The 21,170-nt window shown below is 40.6% G+C and overlaps 1 protein-coding gene across 9 annotated transcripts in view; it reads right to left on the bottom strand.

The window, feature by feature from the left end:
• The window catches only part of ADAMTS9 (ADAM metallopeptidase with thrombospondin type 1 motif 9), a 162,402-nt gene that overhangs the window by 74,438 nt on the left and 66,794 nt on the right, over positions 1-21,170 (bottom strand). For 5 of the 9 annotated variants that reach the window (XM_060402249.1, XM_015102339.4, XM_042236610.2 and 2 more), the window contains exons 17-26: positions 19,016-19,182; positions 18,794-18,923; positions 18,084-18,210; positions 13,027-13,237; positions 12,376-12,540; positions 10,401-10,565; positions 7,457-7,576; positions 4,670-4,774; positions 4,364-4,531; positions 2,072-2,341 (exon numbers count right to left, since the gene is read on the bottom strand). In XM_060402249.1, the coding sequence (XP_060258232.1) occupies positions 2,072-2,341; positions 4,364-4,531; positions 4,670-4,774; positions 7,457-7,576; positions 10,401-10,565; positions 12,376-12,540; positions 13,027-13,237; positions 18,084-18,210; positions 18,794-18,923; positions 19,016-19,182 (1,628 nt within the window). The remainder of the gene's footprint in view (positions 1-2,071; positions 2,342-4,363; positions 4,532-4,669; positions 4,775-7,456; positions 7,577-10,400; positions 10,566-12,375; positions 12,541-13,026; positions 13,238-18,083; positions 18,211-18,793; positions 18,924-19,015; positions 19,183-21,170) is intronic. The other 4 variants (XM_060402251.1, XM_042236611.2, XM_060402252.1 and 1 more) reach the window with 1 other exon arrangement.

Raw genomic sequence — 21,170 nt, 5'->3', positions numbered from 1 at the left:
TAGTTGCAACAGAGACTGTATGGTCCATATGGCTGAAAATATTATCTGGCCCTTTGCAGAAAAAATTTACCAACCCCCAATGAGATCCCTGAAGATGCTCTGGGCTCAGTCTCTACTGGGGCTAAATTAACAGTTTTGCTTTCCCTTGAAAGAACCAGTTCCTTTTCTTTTGCTTGCAACCAGAGACCCCCAGTCGCTAACACTGAAAATCTCATAGAAGGTTTGAGTTTACACAAACACATCCTGGAAAATGAAGTTCTGATTCCAGAATCTACTGAAAATGCTAGATTCCCATTCTCTAGTGTTCATAATTCTCTGCTGCCTTTCCTGCTGTTGCAGGCAGGAAGAATCAAGCATCCCAAACCACGAAGAGATGCATATGCATGCCACACACTCCTGGGAGTAAGTCAGGCACGTCAAGCAAGAGCTGAAAAATCTCATCATCCACCTTCAGCCTCACTTAACTTAGAAAAAAAAAAAATCCCCAAACAAAAAACAGGCACAATGAGGAGAAGAATGGTATTGCCCATTGCTGCAAAAAGGTTACTTAATCCTCCTTAATTGGGAACTCTGCCCAAGGGCAGAATCATTCAATCTTAAAGGAATGCATTATCCACAAATGTAGTCCTAAATAAGAATAGCCTTCAATTTTTTTTTTAAGTTCTAATTTTATCATTAGAATACACATGTTTGAGCTGTGAATTTTTTCAACTAGAAAAATCATGGGACACTCAGTGATGACCTCGCTTGATCACTCTTTAATTTCATAGAACCCAAATTTCTTCTAACCTAGGCAAGAGAAGCTTCAAAGTGGAAAGAAAGGGAGGAGAATGAGGTGTTAAAGGTCCTGGGCAGATGTTCTGCTTACAATCAAGAGGTGCAGTGTATAAAAACCCTTAGGGCCCATCAACATCATAGGAAAGTAAGCCTAATTCATTGAAACATAACTATGGTGGAAAACTAACCGGTTCCTTCTAAAGCTTTTTAGTCCAGAAATAATTAAACACGGTTAGCAGTACTAGAAGGAAACAAATAATAAACAATTAAAAAGAAGACTTCATGAGAGATTAATAAACACCAAACTCCCCAAACCTCCCCCAGGATCTCCTGCTGCCCTACCCTTCCTGTAGCTCCTTTAGACATGTCCAGTATTCCAGAGTATAATTATTTTTTGGAAAACTGTTCAGTAAAAATTTCTAGAACTTTTGAGAGCATATTTTTCCTTTGAATGTTAAATACTATTTGTCACATTCTTCCTAATTTGAAGGATAAAGATAATGGTAACAATAATCATCAATATTTAATTTTCACTCTATGGCAGGGAGAGTGTGAAACAGTATTTGCATTGCTTGATTTAATTCTTACAACAACCCAGCAAAGTCGCTACTATCATTAACTTTGTTTTAGAGATGATGAAACAGGCTCAAATTGGAAAGAGGACCAGCTGAAGACCCCAAAATTGGAAAGTGTAAGTCCTTGGATCAAACAGAGGCAACTTTTCTCAAAGCCTTTGCAATTAACCATTAAATGAGAGATTTTAATATTTTTAACCTTTGCAGTTAAAAATACCAATGGTATTTTTCCTCTAAGCACAGATTTTACCCGGCTGAGTGTTTCTCTCCTAATCCGCTACTACAAATGGCATAGCAATTGTGCCACTTTAACACTGCACTCATCTGGAAAAGAGCAAGAAGGAAAATGACTTTCATTAAAAATTTCCTTTCAGAGAAGTTCTTCTGCCCTTTGAATTTTCCTTCAGGTAAGAAGGAGCCGTCTGCCAGCTCCAGGATCAATCATCATGGCCTTCACAGTACCTTCTAGGAAGCCACCTGATCAAGTCACCCAGCAGTGACACCCCCTCCTCCACCTGGTTAGAGGCTAAGGTAGCTTAGAGTTGTCTCAAGTGACACCTCTTCCGGGACTACAATTAACCCCAACAAATGAAAAATGCACATCAATCCCTCCTGAGATAAAAATGTTCCAGAGGTGTTTCTAGTCTGTTTCTCTCTGAGCACTATATCATGTGAAAGAGAAGAAGGCAAATTTGGGAAAGACTTGAGGGAATACTTACCGCTCCCCAGGGGCCTGTCCTCCACTGATTTCCTCCGAGCACGTGGGTGCGGCTAGGGCTGATGCTCCTGGGGTGATAGTCCTCATTCAGGAAAGGGTTCTGAGAAAGGTCTGTGTCTGGGGTCCACTGAGGGCATGGTGACATGGAACAGTCCTGGTCAGTTTCTGGGATATAATCTGGGTCGCACTCACTTTGATCGATCACGTGGTCACTGTAGTTGACACAGACCACTTGCCGGGTCGTCCTACCTTGCCCACATGTCACGGAGCACTACATTGGATGTTCAGAAAGGGAAAGAGAAAGGATATTCAGCCAGTTGCTCAGGCCAAAAACCTGGCATATATCCTGGAGGCTCAGATGGTAAAGAATCTGCCTGCACTGTGGGAGACCCGGTTTTCATCCCTGGGTCAGGAAGGTCACCTGGGGAAGGGAATGGCTACCCACTCCAGTATTCTTGCCTGGAGAATCCCATGAACAGAGGAGCCTGGAGGGCTGCAGTCCATGGGGTTACAAAGAGTCAGACATGACTGAGTGACTAACACTTTCACTTTTCACATCCCAGTCTCTCCCCTTTTCTTCCCACCACAAGGCCATTTCATGGAGAATGCCTGTTGTGGATATTCAAAATACACCCCCAATCAGCCACTTCCCATCATCTCTGCCATTGCCTCCCTGGTCCAGGCCACCACCTTCCCCCGCCAGGACTATTGCAGTGGCCTTTCAGCTGGGGTCCTGTTTGTAATCTTGATGCTTTCACCCACAATCCAAGTCTGTTATCCACAGATATGTTAACCATATCATAAACCATGACCCTTGCGAACAAAACTCAGATCATGTTATTCATCTAGTGACTGCCTAATTCACTGAGAGTCATGTCTAAAGTCCTTTCCTTGACCTGGTAGGCCCTTCATGATGTGGTCACTGGCTACCTTTTTGACACATCTCTTTTTATTCTCTATACACTGCACTCTAGCCCCAGTGACCTTATGGATGTTTTTTGACTAGGCCAAGAACACACCAATCTCAGGGTCTTTGCAGCCACTCTACTTTCCACTGCACAACACAGATATCCATGTGGCTCACTGCTTCACTTCATGCAAGCGCTGGTCAGAGCAATGTGGGGACTTTTCTGACTACCTTGTCTAACAGCACATCATCTCCTTCTCTCCACCATCACTGTGCTTGACCTTTTTTCTAGTACTTATCAGTATCTGGTGCTATATCATATAGTTATATCATTATTTGCTCATTGACTGGAAATGCCACTGTCATGATCTTCATAAAGGCAAGGACTTTCTTATTTGTCAGTCACTGCCCTTTCTTAGTAAGTTTTACAAATACCTGGTGAGTAGACTGATGGATGTGAAAGACATCTGTGTGTGTATGTTTGGAAGCTCAGTGCACAAGAGTGAGGTTAGCTACCACTTACTGAGCATCTTCTTCATTCTAAGCATTTAACAGACAGACTCTCAAACAATTCTTATAATCTTATAAGCTATTCTTTTTTGCCTCTTTTGAGAGCAGAAGAAACTGAAGTTCAAGGATTTACACCAGACTGCTCAAGGTCATGCAGCCAGTTAACATCAAGGTCTGGATGTTTACACAGCTCTCTCTGGATCCAAAGATTTGGATTTTCACAGTTTTGGATTTTCTTTCAGATTTCACATATGTATTAATGATGTTTATTGAGATATTCACCTCCATTCTCTTTACCTATCCTGAGCTTTGGATTTCCTGGACTCAGAAGCTTTTTGCAAAGCAGAAAGCAGCAGCTACCTGAAGACAAAGGCTTTTCCTATGTTTATAAAAGTCCACAGGTGATTCTCAGTGTGCACAGGAGGCTGGATCCATAGCGTTAGCTGAGGATTCCCACTTCTTACTCTTGGCAGGGAAGCAGAGGCACAGGATTTCAGGGAACCATAGGATGCAGGAGGCACCCAGATTCAAGCTGAGGCTCCCCTTTACTCCTCTACTTCTCCCTGCCACTTCTGGCACTCCACAAGCCTGCTACATTCTAATGTGGCTTGGCTCAATTAAAACTGCATTTTTCAATCAGCCCAACAGGATGTGGGCTTAAGTAGACTATACATTAATTTACACATTTTGAAGAAATGTGCACTTCTTGCACATCTGGCTACGATTCATACCAGCTGCACATACATGGAGAAAAATAACTCACAAACCAAAGTCCAATTCTAAAATAGTACTGATTGACCTTCTTGACCCATGACTAGTCATCCTTCTTACGGCTCCCCCAGTCCTCTCCCAATTCCAAAGAATTCACTTGCTTACAGGGTTCCAGTCCAGAGCCTTCCATTGCCCACAGGGAGTCACAGAACATTCCTCCTTTGCCACTGGTCTAGGCAGGGTCGCACAGGCACTGTCATCAGCCACAGAGCCGTCCTCATCCCGACAGCTGACATATCTCATCCGGGTACCTTTTCCACAAGTGGCTGAGCACTGGGTGTTGGGGTGAAATAATGCAGACAGGTTACTTGAAATGGTCATTCACTGGATAGTAACCTACTTCCTAAAGTCATGTCAGAGAATATCTGCCTCTCCTTCCACCCTCTCCACTTCTTCCATTGTACTTCTTACTGGAGTCCAGGACCCAAACCGCCACTGGGTCCTTGGCGCACTGTGTGTGCTTCTCCTTGCTTCCGGGGCAGCTGGGGGAGGCTGACAAGATGGCAATTCACAGTCCTAGAAGAGGATGGGAAGAAAGAGCCAAAGTTACCTTTCAGCCATGGCACATAGGAATATAACTACCGATAATTCTAAGATCTCCGGCTTCAGTGTGATTTGGGGCAAGTCACATGACAAGTCACAGTACATCTTGGGCTTCCCTAGTGGCTCAGACGGTAAAGAATCCGCCTGCAATGTGGGAAAACTGGGATCAACCCCTGGGTTGGGAAGATCCCCTGGAGAAGGGAATGGCAACCCACTCCATTCTTGGTATTCTTGCCTGGAGAATTCCACGAACAGAGAAACCTGGTGGGTTACAGTCCATGGAGTTGCAAAGAGTCGGGGAAGACTGAGTGACTAACACTTTTATTTTCACATGACATCTCTCAGTTCCAACCACAAATTCAACTGTAAAATGGGATATAATCTGAGTCCCTTTGTGGGTGCCTTAATACAGAGCAGGAGTTTACTTTATGATTTTCTTTCTGTTTTTTTTTGGCCATGCCTCATGCCACTTGCAATTTTAGTTTCCCAACCAGGGATTGAACCCGTGCCCCCGGCAGTGGAAGCAGTAAGTCTTAACCAGTGGACCAGCAGGGAACTCCCTACTTCATGATTTTCAAAAGCATATTTATTTACCTATTTGTGTGAAGAAAAATATTATAAAATGGCACATAATTTATGAAAAAGCAATATGCCCTTTTAAAATTATTGTTACTTAAAAACAAATTCTGAATGCCAAATTCCATTCCTACATTTTGTTTCCTAGCCAGATTTTGCTAGCCATGAATGTGCTTTCCAAGTGTACCTGAAGATACCTCCTGAAGCCCTGAAGAAGGTCAAATCTAGCTATAAGAGGTGTGTTCAATATCCCAAAGCCTAGAATTTGTATCACACCCCTCAGTCAGAGGAAATTCCTATAGTGGATTGAGGTTATCCATGCATAGATAATATTCCCAGATTTACAAATGGGAAAACGAAAATCCACACCTGATCACTACCATTCCAAGCATCAGTGGTTATCAAATGTTCTTTGATTAAATGCATACCCATTAAATTCTCAGGAAGCCCTGGGCACAGTGCAAAGTGCTAGAGGCTTGGGGCTGAAGTGCCTTCAGGAAGCTTACAGACCAAACAAGAAATTCTGTTAGCTTGCTCCAGTGGACCAGCTTGCTGATTCTTCTACCTGGGTCCAAAGAAAGGCACAGGGAACTTGGCACACAGTGAATAATTTATTCACATGCTACAAATGCAGAAGCTTCCCTATAGTCAGTTCATGAATATTACTGAATAACTTAGAAATATACTTTGTGAATTTCTAAGGGAGTTGCTAAGCCTTCATTTCTTGATTGTTCAGATGTCACAGCTAATACTTCCCAGTTAACACGCTTTTGCTGATTTCTGTGGTATAAGTACTCTCACTATGGCCAATGTCAACTTAACAAGTTAATATCAGTGAACATAGACTGGGAAAGGATGTGCAATGGTTCACCATTATACAGTATTTTCACCATGCAAATACATACAAATGTAATGTAAACCATAATAATAAGAAATAAAATAGTAAAATATAGGAAGATAATTAGAAAGTGAAAAGCTCTGACTATTTCTCAACCTATTTTTAATATTATCTATTTACTTATAGGTTTTTATTTTCAATTTTCAACAATGGCAGTATATAACAACCAGCTTGCAAAATTTCTGCAAATTTACCAACCATCACTTGTGAGCTGCAGCAAGACAGCTCCAACACATGCAGCCTGAACATATGATACCATTTGCTGAATTTTGGAATTTTGGAACCCTCCAAAATCACTGCAGATGGTCACTGCAGCCATGAAATTAAAAGACACTTACTCCTTGGAAGGAAAGTTATGACCAACCTAGATAGCATATTAAAAAACAGAGACATTACTTTGCCGACTAAGGTCCGTCTAGTCAAGGCTATGATTTTTCCAGTGGTCATGTATGGATGTGAGAGTTGGACTGTGAAGAAAGCTGAGTGCCGAAGAATTGATGCTTTTGAACTGTGGTGTTGGAGAAGACTCTTGAGAGTCCCTTGAACTACAAGGAGATCCAACTAGGAGACCAGTCCTGAGTGTTCACTGGAAGGACTGATGTTGAGGCTGAAACACCAGTACTTTGGCCACCTCATGCGAAGAGTTGACTCACTGGAAACGACCCTGATGCTGGGAGGGATTGGGGGCAGGAGGAGAAGGGGACGACAGAGGATGAGGTGGCTGGATGGCATCACCGACTTGATGCACATGAGTTTGGGTAAACTCCAGGATTTGGTGATGGACAGGGAGGCCTGGCGTGCTGCAGTTCATGGGGTTGCAAAGAGTCGGACACGACTGAGCAACTGAACTGACTGACATTGGAATTATTAAAAAAAAAAATCTGAGTTCAAGAAAACCAGCACAAAGAGTCAATCTTCACCACCTAGGAAGAATCAGAATTAAGAATCTATATACAATTCAGAATCAGAATCAGAATCTACATACAATTCAAAAAAATAGAGAAGACAAAAGTACTACATCAAAAAATGAGATCCAGAATATAACACATAAGTAAATCCAGAACAATTTAGTTAATCTACTGTTTCCTCTACCTACATACTTACCTATGAAAGGAGCTCCTGGGAAGTTTTGGCATCATAGTGCCCAAGGTCAATAACTGATTTAGACAAAGGGGCCTTACCTGGGTGTCAGTTGGTCGAGTCGCTGCATTGCAGTCATTGTCATCCACCACTGACATGTAAGTCCCAATGATACATTTCACTGCTCTTAGCTGGTATCCTTGTCCACAAGTGACACTGCACTGAGGGGAAGAAATAAGACAGAAAGGATGTACAATCTAGCAAATGTTCTCTTTCCCTAACTTCACCCGTTAACATTCACAAGAGAAAAAATATTTCCATCATAGTGGGCCAGAGGACTGGCACCCCAAGAAATTAGTTAAGAGCAGGTAATTCTACTTTGTACAAATTACACTGGTTAATTATCGAGATATCACATGGAATTACTTCTACCTCCCATAGGAATGATGTTTGTAGTTTAATTCCTTGATTGCGAACCCCTGGACAGAGGAGAGTACATGTCAATCATTTTTACATCTTTCACACTATACCTAGCAGAATGCTGTGGCTAAAATAGGTACTTTGCAAAGTTCTTATTTGACTTCTGAAAATTTTCCCTAAAGAAATACAGTTTGCATCAATATTTCTATACAAGAATGGTCATCACAATATTATTTATAAAAGACAAAATATTAGAAACCACCTAAATAGGAAAGAACCAAAGTCAATTCAATGCACCATAGCAAACAGATCATAAAGGAAATATGTCCACTAAGGCTAACTGTTATATTTAAAAGTGGTTAAGAAACAGTAAGTAGAGTGAGTAATGTCATGGAAAGGGCAGAGAGTAAAGAACTGATCCATTCTCCCTCTCTGTAAAAACTATCAAACTGGCAAAAAGTGGCAGAATCAGGTTTTCCTAAAGAAGAGGGTTCTTTAAAAAGATAACAAAATTTATAAACCTTTACATAGACTGATTAAAAGTAAAACAGAGAAGAGGCAAACAATTAAAAGCAGAAATGAAAGTGAGCGCACTGGTCCTGACTCTATAGCAATAAAAAGGGATAGTGAAAGTAGTATGGACAATTCTATGCCAAGATATTAGCCAATCGAGATGAAACACATGAATTTCCAAACCCATACAAACTATCCAGAAACACACAAATCACAAAATCTGACTTAAGAGTAAATGAAAAAGAAATAAAAATATTGACTCATCAATCAAAGATCTCATAATAAAAAAAAGTCTTAAGACCAGAGGGCTTCACTGGTAAATTCTACCAAACATTTGTAGAAGAATTAAGCTCTATTCACAATGACCAAAAAGTGCAAACAACCCAAATATCCTTAGAGGGATAAGTGGATAAATTACAATATATGCACACATGGAATATTATGCAGACATAAAAAGGATGAGGTAGAGATGTGTGCTACAGCATGATGAACCTCAAAAACATTATGCTATGTGAAAGAAGCTGGAGACCCAAACAATCATGTATTGCATGATTTCATTTGTATGAAATCAATAGGTAAACTCGTGGAGCTAGAAAGCAGAATGCTGGCTACAGGCTTGAAGGAGAAATGGGAAATAACAGCTTGATGAGTATTTTAGCGTGATATAATGTTTCAGAACTAGACAGAGGTGGAGGTTGCACAACATTCTGAATGTACTACATGTCACTGATTTGTTCACTTCAAAATGGTTAATTTTGTTACATGCGTTTTACTTCAGTTAACAAAATAAGTACAATTCTAATACTAGTTTTTAAAACATAAAATCATAAATGTATTAACTCTGAAATACAGAGTTAGGAGTATGGCTATCTCCTTTTTGCTAAATTGCTTTTTGTAAAACTTCAATAATATTAAGGGAAAAAAAACAACAACAAAGAACAGTTGGTTACCGTGAACTGTATGTTTAGTCAGAGGAAGGACACATCTCTGGCTAAGACTGACATGCCATAGACATGGAAAAAAAAAAAAAAAAGTCAGTTAATTCTAAAAGATGTTATCTTCAAATCTTAACAGTGGCCCTGAGATGCACTCTCCACAAGAGATATGCAGATGTAGACAAAAAGGAGGCAAGGTGTGGAGTGTAGGCAGACTCCACCCATTTACTGAGTGTGATCAAACATGATCAACCATTCTGACCACCAGGGATGCTGTGTTAACAGGGCATATTTGGAAGAGCCCCAGTGTGAATGGTAGAAACTGTAAGGGTGCAGTAATAAAGCTGCTCTCATTCACTTCACGCATGCTAGAAATGAAGACATAAGCCAGGGGGCTGACGAGTCTGTGGCTGTGGTTAGACTGGGTGGAGGGAGAGGCAGTCTTAGAGAGATTACGTAAGTGACAGCAAACAGCTGCTCTGCTTCTCTAGGGAACGTGGAGTGCTACTTAAATAGTACCCAGAACGCTTTTGCTTCTATATTAGGAAAGACTTAATTCTAAGAGTCGTGACTTCTTAAATGCAAGCCCAAGGGAGATTCTCACTCTCTCCTTTCAGAATAGTTCAAATGACTGTGAAACCAACAACAGGGACTTGGAAGAGATTCTTTCAAAGAGAGAGGATGCCTGCAAACTTTGATCTAATTAATTTTGTTTGAAAAGCTTGACTCATTTTTAAGAGGTGAGCTCAGGAAGCATGACATTGGGAGCTAAAACATCCCTTTCAAATCCCAGCCCAGACCCTCCTGCCAAAGACACTGGCGCTGGGTCACATTCTGTTACAGACCCACAGCCGCATGCTAGTAGATAGCATCAGCCAGGCGCGAGGAGATCTGTTGTGAATTTGTTCCAATGTGCGTGTGCTCAATCTACAGTTTTAACCCAAGGGCGAACGCCCACACGTGGGCCTGGAAAGGGAATGATCAGCTCCAGGAGGGGAACAACCACCCTCAGAAGTGTGGCAGAACGGTTACAGGGTTTCCAGCGCTTGGCGCCACAGAGGGACTGTGCATGCCACATGCTACAGTGGTGAAATCCCTGCCACTGGAATGCCCCTCTGCAGGCCTGCTCCAGATAAGAAGGAAAGAATGTAGTTAAGAACTTTATCATTCAAAATACCTGTCCCCAGGGACCCGCCTGCCAGGACGCACATTCTGGCTGCTGACAGGTCTGCATGGAGGTTGGTTTGGTCTCAGGGTCACAGACTCTATCGTTTAATCGATCTTTGCCAAACTGACACCAGACCTGGCGGTGCTTATGCCCTTTTCCGCAGGTGACCAAGCACTGTAAGAAAAGGCACAGCTAGTCAGGGTCATTTCTGAACAATGCACTCTGGTTCTTGCGGATTAGTCATCGATTAGCAAAACCAGGTGTGTTCTTTTCCCAGAGCGATTCTTCTCTCTCTCTCTCTCATCGCAATCTGAAACCGTATCAAGCCGCATGCTTTCGGCTCCGTCACTCATCCGTTCATTCATTCTGTATTTACCCAGGCTCTGGGCCAGCTTCAAGCACAGCACAAATTTCACACAGCATCATGCTCTGAAATCCTGAAAAATAGCATCCATGGCTTGGCAGCATACGAGTTAAGGGTAGGGAATTTACGAGTCAGATTAACTTGGGTTTTAACCTAATACAATTGACTATGGATACTAAGTTAAGTGATCTACCAGTACTTCAGTTTTCTTGGCTGTACAATGGGAATACAATAGTGTTAATGGCCAGCAATTGTGAAAACTGAGTAAGAAAAACCCAAGTGAAGTGCTTAGCGCGTGTTCATTTAAGGAGTCTTAAATATAATAATCACTGTTATCTACATTCATTGTAGAAAACTTGAAAAATACAGAAAAACATAAAAGAGAAAAATATAATGAGCCCCAAGTCTCACTATCTACCTAGGGATACCATTATTAAAATATTGCTCTTTTCCTCTTTTAGCTATAGAACATATAGATCATACTGAATATATATTTTGATATTTCCCACCTCTATTTCATTATCTGTTTTTGGAAAGGTTTGTTACATAACTTGATATGATACTTTATCTAGTATTAGCTATCTAGGTAGAACTTAAATCCAATGCCTTCTTTCATTTTTTTTGTTTTAAACCAAATATGGGATCAAGATTGAAGCTAAGGCTGCTTTTAACATAAACACAAGCACTAGCTTTCCTGTTAATCTGTCCAGGAGACAGACACTGTTAATCACATGTACTGTTACTTTTCTGCCATTTAGAGACATTAACAGTATTCTTTTAAGACTGAAATTTTAATTAATGTTGAAAGTATACAGTTAATATTTCACTTACCTGAATGAGATAAGGGAATGGATACAGAAGCTGTAGAAATATCTCTCCCCCCACATTCCTGACTTGGCCCAATGAATAAGACAATTTCTGTTCCCTTGCCATGTGTTCCTCTGAAGGAAGGTGCATTGGGGGCGGTGCGTGGAGGGGGGTACCTGCTCAGAGACAGTCTCATTGGGAAATACTAGCACTGTTCATAAAATTGAGAAAGAGGCTTCATCTTCTTTCTCTTGTTGTCCCGGGATCACCTTTCTAAATAATCTGATATGCTTCCTCAAATAAGAGACAAGCAAAGCATAAACCTGGAACACTCAGCCTGGTCCTTTTTCTTTTTCCCCAAGTTTTCCACTAGCAACTGGATGGGTAATCAAATAGGTCACTTGTTAGGGTTCAGTTCTCTAATTTCAAAGATAAGCAATCAGGGAATCTCATTTTTTTTAAAAAAACTTCAAATCTAAACCAGTGCAGCTTTATAATTAATAAAGCTCTGATTTCCTTTATAGCAACTTAGCCAGGTCTGAAAGAGGAAAGAAGGTGAGGGACTAGAACTTCAAAAATCCCCAACAGAAGCTATTTATGGTGGGTGATCCAGCTAAACCCACTGCAACTCTGAGATCACCCATGGATCAGTCATGTCCAGTAAGACAATCACAGGTGGGTGGAAGAAGAGTTGTTTCTTCAATGGGAGGTGGGAGAAAGGTGCAGCTGGTTTAACTTTGGACTGACCTGGAGAGGCTCAGAACTGAGCATCAGAGATGACCTGTTGGGGAATTAACAGCCTTCCCATCTCACCTCTGACCAGTCTCCTGATTTCCACTCTGGACAGGAGAACTCACTGCACTTCTGAATGGTGACTTTCTCCTGATGAGTGCATTTGCTGTCATCCAGTACATCATTACGAGCGTTGACACAAATAGCCCTTCTTCTCTGGGTTCCACCATCACAGCTTTTAGAACACTGAAAGGAAAAAAAAAAAAAATGAAGCCAAAGTGTTGCTAAGTTTCTCATCAAGCATGCTTAAGATACTGGCTAGGCTATCTTGTCTCTTCCAATTCTAAGGAAACAACCACCCAACAAAGCCTGGTCAGTTCTACTTGCTCTTTTTAGGGGTATATGTTTATGGTATCAATTTATTTACCAGGTTCATAACAAAGCCAATATTAGCAAACTGGTATAGGACAACAAAATCAGAAATGGTCTGTGGGATATGAAACAAGTGTTTGGCTAAGTTGTTCCACTACTTCCAATTTTCCATACGCTATGCCCACACCAGACGTCACAGATCGATTTTACTACTCTTTTCTGTAGTTTGAATGAGGGCAGGCATTATAAGTCAATCATGGTACTCTTAATGAGGTTTCCTCAATGCAGCTCTGTAAGGAGTCATCATCAGCTAATCAGATTTAACATTCAAGAAGACTCTCTGAATAAGAACCAACTTACTTCAGTCCAAGCTGAATAGCGCCAGCCACCAGTGTTACATTCTCCTGAGCATTTTTCCTGGTTGCTTGGTTTGGGGTGACTGCTACAAAAGCTGTCATCAACCTTCTCAGTCTTCCCATCTAGCCTGCTGTACTTGGCACAGTAGATGTCTAATGTGCGGTAACCTAGACCACACTGGGCACTACATTCACTCCTGCTGGCCACGTGCCACCTACACACAAACCATGGGGGAGAAACCAATATTACTGTTAAATATATATGTCTTGTCTAGACTCAACTGGTAGAAGAGCTGAATTCTGTTTTCTTCTTTAAATACCATGAACCCACAGTCAGTCACTGAAATTCAATTTGAAACCGACATTTCCATGTATTTTTCATCATTGCCAACATACATTAAAGTCACAGAATGACAGTCAGAGGTTCTATCTTTATGAAGATTCTCCCCCAATACAGTCAATCTGAAATTCAAGCAAGTAAAAATTAAAAAAAAGGAATTCAACAGAGCAAAAAAAAAAAAAAACAATTTTATATTTAAAAGACTCATGCAACCCAGCATTTTGTTTGTCAAGTAGGTTGCTTTTTAACAGAGAACGAACGACTGTTGGAAACATTCTCTCGGAAACTTCTAGGTGGCCACGTGCTGGAAAATGCTCAATGGACATTCTATGAATTAATAAAGGAATGGATTGCAATTAATTAAATATTTAATTGGAACTATAACTGAATTTCAAGTATCATAAACTTTACTTGATGAATAAAGATTGTATGGACCATATATATAACTCAATTACCATTTTTTTTTTAAAGACTAATGTTTTTAGAGCAATTTTAGGTTCCATGACAAAACTGAGAGGAAGGTACAGAGATTTCCAAACACCCCTGCCCCCATACACTCCTGCTCCCACAAATGCACAGCCTCCTGATTACAACACACCCCCACCAGAGTGTACATATGTCACACTGATGGATCTTTGTTGACACATCATTATCACTGAAATCTTTCCTTAGACTTCACTCTTGATGCTGTATATTCCATGGGTTGGACATATGTATAGTGAAACATATCCACCATTATAGTATCACATGGACCTAAAAATCCTCTATGCTCCACCTATCTATCCCTTCCGGCCCCACAATTATTCACTTTTAAAATTAGATTTGAGTTTACAAACTTGTGTCAACTTTGTATCCCTAGCACATATAATAAGCCTTTCTCGGCACACAGGAGGTGCTCAGTATGTACTGATAAATCAAGTGGCTCTTTCAACACTCCAGCAATGGGGCTAGTGCTTTAAAAAGAAAAAAAAAAATTACTTGAATAGAACAGTCTAAATAAATGAGCTTCAGACATGTTACATTGATCAAATTTAGCAATCCCAAAAGGATGATTTCACTCTTAATCATTAATTTTCTCCTGCTCAGAAACTCGGTGGTTTGTCAAATACCAAAGCCCTAAGAGTTCTCCCTTCTACACTCAGGAAGAAGAGGAGCGCTGGACACACGCTTATCTTGGAATTTCTCACAAATGCTCAAAAGTAGGTCAGAGTTGACCCACTTCTACATTTGGCATATAAAGTGGGCTACTGAGATGTTCTGTGAGAGTGACACAGTATTTGGCGGATTTGTTCTAACCGGAAGATGTTATATGGGGATTGTACAACAATGCTTTATCTCATCCTGTCAAAGTTTAATCTGGGCAAACTCTCACTTCCCTAAGGAAGTGAGCCAAGAAATGTGGACTAGTTCAATAGAGGCATCTGAAACTTCCATCTGCCCTTTGATTCCTGGTTACCTTCTCTTTGCCTTCATCATCACTTCCTTGTGGAAAGGTTATTTTCCATCCTGGAAAAGGGAGGCAGGAATCCTCCTTCCCTCCCCAAAAGAAAGCACACCAGCAGCTTGGGCTGGAACAGTGTGCTAGAGTTTCCCTGATGTTCGCACAATCCCCGGAATTCGGGCAGAGAATGTAGTCTGTGGAAAGGTCACAGTACTGCCTTAGGAAAGGTCTCAAAATGCTATTACTCACTTCATTATTCTCACCTGGAAAGTCATCTCACCTTCAGTGTTTTGAATTTATTCATTCATGTCATGTGACAATTTATATTGCAGAAAGGCAAAGTGTTTGTTAATAAATGAGAACAGAAAAAAATTATATTTCTCTGTGGGTGTGTGGCAGAGAAGGCAATGGCACCCCACTCCAGTACTCTTGCCTGGAAAATCCCATGGATGGAGGAGCCTGGAAGGCTGCAGTCCACGAGGTCGCTGAGGGTCGGACACGACTGAGTGACTTCACTTTACCTTTCACTTTCATGCATTGGAGAAGGAAATGGCAACCCACTCCAGTGTTCTTGCCTGGAGAATCCCAGGGACGGGGGAGCCTGGTGGGCGGCCGTCTATGGGGTCACACAGAGTCGGACACGACTGAAGCGACTTAGCAGCAGCAGTGGGTGTGTGTGGGCATTGTGGCATTAAATAATTTGGGAAACTACTGATATAAGTAGATTCTTCTATTGCAGAACTTCTCAGGGCCCTCAAATTGTTAATCCAAGCTACAAATCTTCACATAGTAGAGGAGACAGTAATTCTTCTCACATATTGGTTTGCTCTGGATCAACTTGCTGAACTAGTGTTCCATAAAAATGTTTTGGGGAAAACTAAGCGTTTGAGCAACCAGGGCAATCCTCTCTACTATTTTTCCATTTTGCACACAGATACTTGGCAATAATTAATATAAATCACAATTAATAGCAGTTTTCAGGTTGACAGAGAGAAGACAGTAATGCTTATTTGAACTGTGTTTCTGCATTTGCATATTGTTCAATGAATAACTTTATTCTTCCAACAGTCTGTAAACACCAGCAAGATATGCATTTGAATGCTGACAAATGAACATGATCTTCGAGGGAATTCCCAGATGGTCTACTGGTTAGTACTCTGCTCTCACTGCTGAGGGCCTGGGTTCAATTCCTGGTTGAGGAACTAAGATCCCAAAAGCCTTGCAGTGTAGCCAAAAAACAAACATGATCTTCTACTTAAGATGTGAGCATATACCTGTCTAGTTATAAGGCTGTGAAAACTAGCAGTAAACTTATAATTTTTTATTTTTATTTCTAAATTATTATCCCCAAGGTGTGTCACTTCTACCATAGATACTTGTACCAAAAAGCAAGGCTAAAATTCCTTCACTTCCTCTTCTTTAATCAGCCAGAGGTGCCATCATCATCTAAGCCTGTTCCTGAGCTACTTTCCTCCTTTGGTATCAGTACAGTTTAGGTTTTTAGTTTTTTTAAGTTAGTATTAAAAAAAAAAAAAAAGGTAACTTTCTCCAAATGGGGAATTTAGAATATCACCTTTGATATACCTCTCTCAGACTCTGTTTTCCTTATTTCTGAAGTGGAGATAATAATACTACTTACACCACTGTGCTGTTTGAAGAATTACTGTATTAATTTTATAGGATATACAAATAAGTAGGATGTTAGTTAAGATTATATAACAATCAATATACAAATATTAGGATAATTCGTGCTTGCTCAGTCACTTCAGTTGTATCTGAATCTTTGTGACCCCATGGACTGTAGCCAACCAGGCACCTCTGTTCATGGAATTTTCCAGGCAAGTATACTGGAGTGGGTTGCCATTTTCCCCTCAAGGCGATCCTCCAAGCAAGGAATTAAAACATAATATTTAAATATGGTTCTTAGGAAATGGTCCACTCTACTGCTGAATGATATTCACAGTAATAATTAATACTAGTTAATTATTATTTTCAGTGATAATTTGAAATAAGGCTAATCATATCATCTTTCCCAATTTAATGAGGTTAAATCAAGCAATCTATTTACCAACTCAATCTTTTTTCCCTGTTTTAGTGATTAATGCAGTTCAGCAATTAGCTAATTATTTTATGAAAAGACTTTAAGTCTAATTTAACTAATTTAACTCCACTGACTGAAGCAATGGGTTTATACGAACATAACTCAAAATGAATTAATACTGCCTAACGTAATACTGCCAGACATAACTAGCTAATCACAGCACTCCTCTCTTCTCAGAGCCTTGAGGATACTTAATAATCTTTACTCCAGCCCTAGGAGCTGACAATACCACTTGATAGGATTTGGCATGGTGACACAGAACCTAAAAAATATTTCTGTGTTCATTTTGCTATTTATGAATGATGAGACCTTAACAATTTCCCAAACTATTCCCTGATGGTAATTTCTTCTCTGAAAGGAGGACAAGCATCAGCTTATCTTACCTGCATTTAACTGACATGTAGACTATACAATGCAACCCCCAGGCTGGTGAACATTCAAACATGACATGGTCGATTGCAGGAAAATGGAAAAGCTTTATAATTCTCTACTCACTCACCATTTGCTGCCTCAAATTTCATACTTTTCTTAAATACTGAACTGTTTACACGAAAGTGAAAAGTTAAGTCACTCAGTCATGTCCGACTCTCTGCGACCCCATGGACTGTAGCCTACCACGCTCTTCTATTCATGGGATTTACTAGGCAAGACTACTGGAGCGGGTTGCCATCTGTATATAAATTTTCCTCTAGTTGTTTCCATGACTACCTTAATGCACTGCAACTTTCATGTATATAAAACTTCTTATACTGGTGATAAACATTCTGGGTGGATACTGACTATTAAAGGTACTTTGATGGGTGAGGTTCTCCTTTTCTGTAGTCTTTCAAACAGAAAAAAAACAAACTTAAAAAAAAAAAAAAACAAACCCAAAACCCCACAAACTTTTGCATTCAATGTAACTCAGTCATAATAATACCTGTGCAGCAAGTTGCGAGGGTCCAATGAGCACTTTCTTGGGCAGCTGCCACACTGTATTAGCTATTTTTTTAATTCTTAGGAAAAGAACAAGAAATCTGCAGGCATATGTCTTAGATAATCAGTTTCAGAGGGATGGAAAATTGACTAATGCTTATTTCACTGAAACACAAGAAAGGGGCCTAAAGACTAATATCCCACCTGCTCCTTACAAACCTTCACAACTCAGTAATAAAGACCAAGAGGAAACACTGGCCTCACCTCAGGTCACAGTCTGTGCCACAAGGTTCAGTAATGGGTGCCGGCTGAGGCAGTCGATCACATCTTTGATCAGAAACTGTAAGCTGATCAGATTCCCTGGTGCAAATAGGTTTTCGTTTCCGCTCCCCTAAGCAAGGAGGAAAAAATATTTTTCAGACAAAGTAACCTATTCTATCAACTATCTAGACCAGAGACTGGCAAACATTTTCTGGAAAGGGTTAGATAGTCAATATATTTGGTTTTGTGGGTCATATGATCTCTATTGCAACTACTAAACTCTTGTTATAGGGCATAAGCAGCCACTCACAGATGTAAAAAATTGTGTTCCAATAAAACTTTATTTATAAAAGCAGGAAGTGAGTTGTATTTGGCCCACTGGCTGTAGTTTGCCAACTCATAAATTAGACAAAAGGAAACCAGATAAATTGCATATAATATGACTACTAAATTTATGTCTCGGGAAAGTCAATTTGGCAGAACTGATTTTGCTTGGCTTCACACATGCTGAGGAAACCAAACATGTCCTAAATCCCTTACATAGTTCAACTTGCCAGCCCAAAGTAACCAGACAGAGGTAGCGAAAGATTAGAAAATGGATGCAGATAGAAAAATGTATAGATTACATACATTTGGCTGCCTCCACAAAAAGAAAGAAATAAAAGAATTAAAAACCATGTCAAATCCCCTGAACTCAACCTAAAAGTAGATACCTTGGCAGGGTTTGCTGCATGCTTGCCAGGGTCCATGACTGTTCCAGTAAAACTGCTGGGGTTTGTCTTCAATAGGAATATTGAAAGAATAGCGCACATCGGGGTTGTATAACTTTCCCACCGACAATACCTGGAATGCACAGAGAAAATGGAGAGGATGGATGTGGGCCTGGCAACTCATGGAATTAGAAAAGGGGCATGGGCTCATGGCCAAGTTTTTACCTGAAGCAGAAGTTCTTGTTCAGTGCGACCTGAGGAGTTGATTCTCTCCACAACGTTGTCGGACCCGCTGTATTCTATCACAGCATTCCCAATACGGATTTCCCTTTTGGACATTGTGACAACAAAGTCTCCATTGAGCAAGAATTCGCCTTTACTGCTTGATAAAGCTGGTGGTGAGAAAAGAAATCATTGATTTGTTGCCATTTTTCTGTTTGCAAAATGAAAGAACACATTGATAGGCCGATAGAGTGTGAAGAATGTGGACTTTTCAGTCAGACACACACAGACTCAAATCTGAGCTTTGCCACTTCCCAAGTATGTGGCCTTGGGACATCACTTTTCCACTCTTGGTCTTGATTTCTTTATCTCTAAAGTGGAGATAAAGACACCCACCCTTCATGGTGCCTTTGAAAACCAGCTGAGATATAACACAAGAGTGCTAATTAGACTGGGGTTTGTGATACAAGCCCTGCAGTTACAGGGTTACAGATGGAACTAATGAATGTGGTTACCAGAGGAGAAGTGGTGGGGGTGGGCAAGGGTAGGGCAAAAAGAGTAAGGAGATCAACTGGACGGTGATGGATGGAAACTACATTTTTTGTAGTGAGTGTGCTGTAGTATATACACAAGTAGAAATATAATGTTGTACATGTGAAACTTACATAATGTTAGAAGCCAACATTGTGAAAGTCACTTAGTCGTGTCCAACTTTTTGTAACCCCATGGACTGTAGTTCATGGAATTCTCCAGGCCAGAATACTGGAATGAGTAGCCTTTCCCTTCTCCAGGGGATCCTCCCAACCCAGGGATTGAACCCAGGTCTCCCACATTGCAGGTGGATTCTTTACCAGCTGAGCCACAAGGAAAGCCCAAGAATACTGGAGTGGGTAACCTATCCCTTCTCCAGCAGATTTTCCTGATCCAGGAATCAAAGTAGGGTCTCTTGCATTGCAAGCAGATTCTTTACCAATTGAGCTATCAGGGAAGATCTCAAAAGCAGATACAAATCACTTACAGGTGAAGAAACTCATCTCAATCTGTCAAAAGTAGCATTTCAAGAATACTTTGGAGAGACAAATCAAATCCAGTCTTGTCTTAGCCCATTCCTAACAAAATCCATTTACCCAACCAAATTTAATCCAATCTTAGAAAATCCTGCCCATCTGTAACTCTTTGTCTATACTTCAGTTCAGTTCAGTGCTCAGTCGTGTACAACTCTTTGTGACCCCATGAACTGCAGCATGCCAGGCCTCCCTGTCCATCACCAACTCCCAGAGTCCACCCAAACCCATGTCCATTGAGTCGGTGATGCAATCCAACCATCTCATCCTCTGTCGCCCCCTTCTCCTCCCGCCCTCAATCCCTCCCAGCATCAGAGTTTTTTCCAATGAGTCAGCTCTTCGCATCAGGTGGCCAACGCATTGGAGTTTCAGCTTCAGCATCAGTCCTTCCAATGAACACCCAGGAGTGATCTCCTTTAGGATGGACTGGCTGGATATCCTTGCAGTCCAAGGGACTCTCAAGAGTCTTCTCCAACACCACAGTTCAAAAGCATCAATTCTTTGGTGTTCAGCTTTCTTTATAGTCCAACTCTCACATCCATACATGACCACCGGAAAAACCATAGCCTTGACTGGACGGACCTTTGTTGGCAAAGTAATGTCTCTGTTTTTTAATATGCTATCTAGGTTGGTCATAACTTTCCTTCCAAGGAGTAAGTGTCTTTTAATTTCATGGCTGCAATCACCATCTGCAGTGAATTTGGAGCCCAGAAAAATAGTCAGCCACTGTTTCCACTGTTTCCCCATCTATCTGCCATGAAGTTATGGGACCAGATCCCATGATCTTAGTTTTCTCACACCAAAAACCTTAAACCACTTTCAATACCAGAAATCAATTTTGTCCTGAACATTTTTCAGATAATATGAGCCTGAAATTTATTCTGACCTGATTATTTTGTATTTTTGAATATTTATGAGTATTTAATTTCCTTTAAGTCAATTAAATAGAACTCCTTTATGAATTAACTTTTGGCAATATCACACATCTATAACACACATACAGACACATATGAACACATAAACACAGAGACCTCATAGTTCCTGTTCCAGAATTTCAGCCATGATCTTGAGAACCCAAACCATTTTTCCAAAGT

Source organism: Ovis aries, chromosome 19 (assembly GCF_016772045.2).
Source record: "Ovis aries strain OAR_USU_Benz2616 breed Rambouillet chromosome 19, ARS-UI_Ramb_v3.0, whole genome shotgun sequence".
NCBI lineage: Eukaryota > Metazoa > Chordata > Mammalia > Artiodactyla > Bovidae > Ovis > Ovis aries.
This window is presented reverse-complemented; position numbering and strand designations above follow the sequence as displayed.